The 4,595-nt window shown below is 51.0% G+C and overlaps 1 protein-coding gene across 1 annotated transcript in view; it reads left to right on the top strand.

The window, feature by feature from the left end:
• The window catches only part of ARF3 (ADP ribosylation factor 3), a 20,131-nt gene extending 16,903 nt beyond the window's left edge, over nucleotides 1-3,228 (top strand). Inside the window, exon 5 of the mRNA XM_059403014.1 lies at nucleotides 235-3,228. Within this exon, the coding sequence (XP_059258997.1) occupies nucleotides 235-396 (162 nt within the window). The 3' untranslated portion in view covers nucleotides 397-3,228. The remainder of the gene's footprint in view (nucleotides 1-234) is intronic.
• Nucleotides 3,229-4,595: the final 1,367 nt, after the last annotated feature.

The following is a 4,595-nucleotide window of genomic DNA, read 5'->3' as shown; positions in this document are numbered from 1 at the left end:
CTTCCCTATCAACCCCATATTTGGTTTGCAGCTCCCCAGTGGAATGACCTTTAGCGCATAGATCTATGGTTCTGGGATGATTAAATCCAAAGCAGCTTTTTCGGACCTGGGTTCTGGTACCTACAATGAAGGAGGAGGAGAGGATGCTGGTACACATTGCTTTGGTAGATTGGTTCCCTAGAAGCCTTTGAAAGATCCTGAGCCTCCTTTTTGTGTGTCTCCCTCGTGCTCCAGGATTTGCCTAATGCTATGAACGCTGCTGAGATCACAGACAAGTTGGGCCTGCATTCTCTGCGTCACCGCAACTGGTACATTCAGGCCACCTGTGCCACCAGCGGGGACGGGCTGTACGAAGGCCTGGACTGGCTGGCCAATCAGCTCAAAAACAAGAAGTGAGAGCCAGACAGCCCTATCCGACCACCCCACCCACCCCTGACGCACCTACTGTCTCCCTGCCCCAGCCCTGCCCCTTCCTTCCCGTTGCCAGTGTGGCCAGGGCCCTGGGTATCATGTCCGCATGCCCAACAAGAGCCTTGCCCCCCGCCTTCCCTCCACTCCCCTGTCCATGACCAGTCCCCAGTTGCTGTCCTGATGATGAATCATTCCAATTTATCGGATTTAAAACAAAAACAAGGTTGTTATGGTTTCATGGGTGGCCCCCCCCATCCTCTGGGGTTTGGGAGGGGTGGTGGGGTGGGGTATTCTCTCCGTTCGCTTCATTTGGCTCTGGTTGCTGTGCTCTTGGCATCTCAGTCTCTTCCCTCTCCCCACAGCTCCCTCTCCTACTCCCCATCTTCCTTTCCTTCGCCCCTCTCTTCCTGTTCTACATGGAAATTGCACGGGCCTCTCTGTGTGTGCGTGCGTGTGTGCGCGTGTATATACGTGTATAGAGAGATGTATATGCAGGGGGAAGGGTGGAGGGGTGGGGGGAGACTCAGTGCTGGGGGCCAGGTCACACTGCCCACTCCAGTCTATCATTTGCCCCTCCCGTGCTGGTGAGATAAAGGGAAGAAGGTAGAGGCAGGAGAGTAGAGGGAAGGCTGCCGCAGTCTTGCACTGCTTCCTCTCCTCTCTGTGGGTAGATTTTTCTGGATGATAGGACAGATGATGGATTTTCCACCACCGTCTTTCTTGTACCCCTCTCTCCACCCCGTTCAGGGCAGGGGGGTGGTGTTTATAGCTAGATGACTGTTCCGAAGGAGATGCCATTCTGCCCTGCCTTGCCAGTGAGAAGGAGAGAAGAGCCCACTCACTCTTATCAGCCCAGTATTCAGCTGATCCTCCTCCTCATCCTTAGATCTGTTCCTCAGGAGCCTGTGAGGAGGATGGTGAAGGGGAACAAGACCATGGGGTATGTTTGGGATCCAGGGCACGGGGTGGGTGGGCCTCAGGTTTTCCGTCTTCATCCTTTTGTGTTGTTAGGAGAAGGTGAGGCATGGATCAGTCTACTCTTGCCTTCCCATGCCCCCCCTTCCTCATCTTCTGCTCTCGGGGACTGGGTGGTTCATCTGTCCTTTGTCAGAGTGTCCTCACGGTAGTAGTCCTGCTGACCTGACCAGGGCTGGCTGGGTGGTTTAATGGGGAGCAGGGGAGTGAGGGTGACATGGCAGGCCTGTTTCAATTCCCCTGTTCTCCACTTCTCTCTTTTTCTAGTCTGGGATGTGCTGAAGGCTGAAAATCTTCTTTTCTGTTTTTAGACTCTCAGACTATCCTGCTGTCCCTCCTCACACCACCCCAACAGTTTTCTTCTGCCCATTTCAGCCCCTTCCCCTGAATCAGTTGAGGCTTGGAGTGGAGGAAATTAGAACTCTGAAGTAGTTGTTGGTGCTGGTGGGATGTAGTGGTCTTCAGGGTCCTCCCACCATTATGTAGTTGTTCAGAAACTGCTGCTACTGCGTCTCTCTGTTTACAGGGGGCGCTTGTCCCTGAGGTCCTGGCCTGGGTCCTGACTTTGCGGTTTCTATGAAGCCGTGGCTTTTCTGTGGGCTCCCGTGTGTGCTGGCTGCGCCCTGAGCTCCAAAACGGTCGCCCATGACCTTTCTGCTATGGTCAGGGCCCAGGCCCCCGTCCCCTCCTTCCCCCACAACATGGCTGAGGGGCCCCTTCCCAGAAGGACTGTCCCAAGCCCACCCCATGTGGCCAGGTGTCCTGCCACCTTTGTCTACAACAGGCAGATCAGTACCCCCACCCTACTCCAGGTTGAACTGTGAAAGAGAGGTTCCAGGGGTGTCTCCCTCAGTGCCAGTTCCTTAGTGATGTACTGTTTACCCAAGATGCAGTGGAAGTGTGCAGGTCTCCTGATCTCTAGGCCTGTGTGTGTGTGTGTGTGTGTGTGTGCGCGCGCGTGTGTATTTGGTGGCAGGGCTAAGGGGAGAGGTGTGCTGGAGCTTCTAGTTCATTTTAACATGTATTCATTCCCCTGACCCCGTGGATGCTTTCCTCTGCCCCTTTCCTTTGCCTCTGCCTCTGTTCCCTCTTTTTTTTTTTTTTTTTTTTTTTTCCTCCTGCACTTGTTGCCTCTCCCCTCCTGAATTCTTTCCTTTGCCTTCTCAGCTCATTCACTGCTGTTGCCTATCTGTCTCCCCTTTCCTTGTTTCATTCCTACTTAGGATTCTCCACTCTTGGTCTCTGCAATAGCTGAGGATTTGCCTCTTCTCCTGCCTCCCAGTCTGACCGTCCCTAATTAGATGGCAGTCCCAATTATGTTTTTCTTACTTAAGGCCCACCCCTACCTTGTTTTGGGGGGCTCCAAAGACCAGTGGGCCTGAGGGTGTTAGGCAGCAGCCTTGGAGGTTGCCTTGGTGTTGCTCAAGGATCCATCCAGCAGGGGGCAGTAAGTAATCGTGGTAGTGTCCTTGGCTGCTAGGCCCTTGGCAGGGGTGGTCCTTGCTACAGTCCCATTCTCCTAAAAGCTCTTTTTGGATTGGGTTTCTCATTCCATTTTTGCCTGCTCCCTCCCACACTCTCCTCTGGTAGATTTAATTTTATGCTTTCCTCTGTTACAGCCTTTCTTTTCCCCTAGATTCCCCTCTGCCTCCCTCCCCTCCGAAGTTTGTTTTGTGGTGTTACAGTGGTAACTGCAGTCCTGGTTTTTCTCTTCTTTTTTTTCCCCCTCTGGAATGTAGACTGTATATGTTTAATAACTCACCTTCTCTCTCCTTGCCCAAAATGTGGGATACACGATGACTGTGACCCTGGTTGGAAATTAAACTTGTTTTATGCAGCTTTGGAGCAGACCTTCATCCTTGATGTGCAGCAGCCACTGGGCAGTATTTTAATCGTGAGGGTATTCCTATCTCTGGTCCCTCTCTCTAGACTACTCCTTCTCTCAGCAGAGGGGTAAAGAGTACACTTGACAGGGGGAGAGTGAGGTTATGGAGGGACTTAGGCTTATTTCTACACTGCTTACTACTTTCCATCATACTCTGAAGGGGAGCCTAAATGAATTGGGCACCAAAATGTGAGAGCTTCGTGACTGTGCTCTTTTAGTTGTAAAGGCTTTCATCCTATTCTTAGCCTTATTTATCACCTTTGGTAGTCATTAGGGACTTCAGTGGCTAGAGGGCCCTGAACTTGGAGTGACCCACCCTGCCTCCACTCTCAGATCTCCCCAACCCTGTGCAGTCAGGGGCTTCTAGTTGGAACAGGGTTCCCTCATCCATAGATTGGAGTCCCCTCACCAAACTATTTCTAGACTTTAGCAGTGAGTAAACATGAAGGGTAAAGGTCTGGATAGTGTAGTGAACTTGATCCTCCTTACAGCTATGGCCCTGTATCACCTCTGCTTCAGGCATGCAGTTCCCCATTGTCAGGATGCCAAGCCTCATCCAGAGATTCCAAAGTGTCCTGGGGGAAAGGACAAGCCTCTGCCCTCCCAGCCCACTCCTGCCACTGCTCTCTTCCTCTCCTGCTACTATTGTCTGGCTCTAGGACAAGAAAGAGATGGTGCTCTCCTTCCTTTGGTGGGTGAAGTCTAGGTTAGTTAGGCAGGCGTTCTTCACTCTCACCACTTTCTTAAGCTTTGGAGACAGAGACCTTCTAATCCTGACGTTATGGGAAAGAGACAGGATTTAGGCATACGGTAAGTTTGAGAGCCCCAAGTACCAGTGTGAAGAAAATCATTTGTATTCAGTTATGTCTGTGCTCCTCAAAAGTCCTGCTTGGTGACCACAGTTACTGATAAGAACACCTTTACCAAGTGCCTTATTTGTACATTAATAAGCATATTCTTTCTAGTACTATAGCCCATCATAAGATAGTGATAATGGAGAGGATTTTAGCTGGATGGCAGGTCAGTGGGTGTCTTTTTGACTCCTGAAGAGGATGACCTAGTCCATTTTGCCCCTCAGTGCTCCATTTAAGGTGCCAGGAATGAGTTGACATCTGATGTCAGAGCACAGTCCCTTGTGGCTGTTGCTTAAACTTTTCAGCTTCTTTTAGGGGCACATGGTGGGATGAGGAAGAGACTTAACCTGGAAGATAAGTGTTCAGCATCCAGCTCTTAGGACAAATAGCAACCATATCTGCCCAGAACTTGAATAGCTCTTCAGTTATGGCTTGACAGAAGACTTGGGCCCAGGATCTACTTCAGAATA

The sequence above is a fragment of the Mustela nigripes genome, chromosome 6 (assembly GCF_022355385.1).
Source record: "Mustela nigripes isolate SB6536 chromosome 6, MUSNIG.SB6536, whole genome shotgun sequence".
Lineage (NCBI taxonomy): Eukaryota > Metazoa > Chordata > Mammalia > Carnivora > Mustelidae > Mustela > Mustela nigripes.
This window is presented reverse-complemented; position numbering and strand designations above follow the sequence as displayed.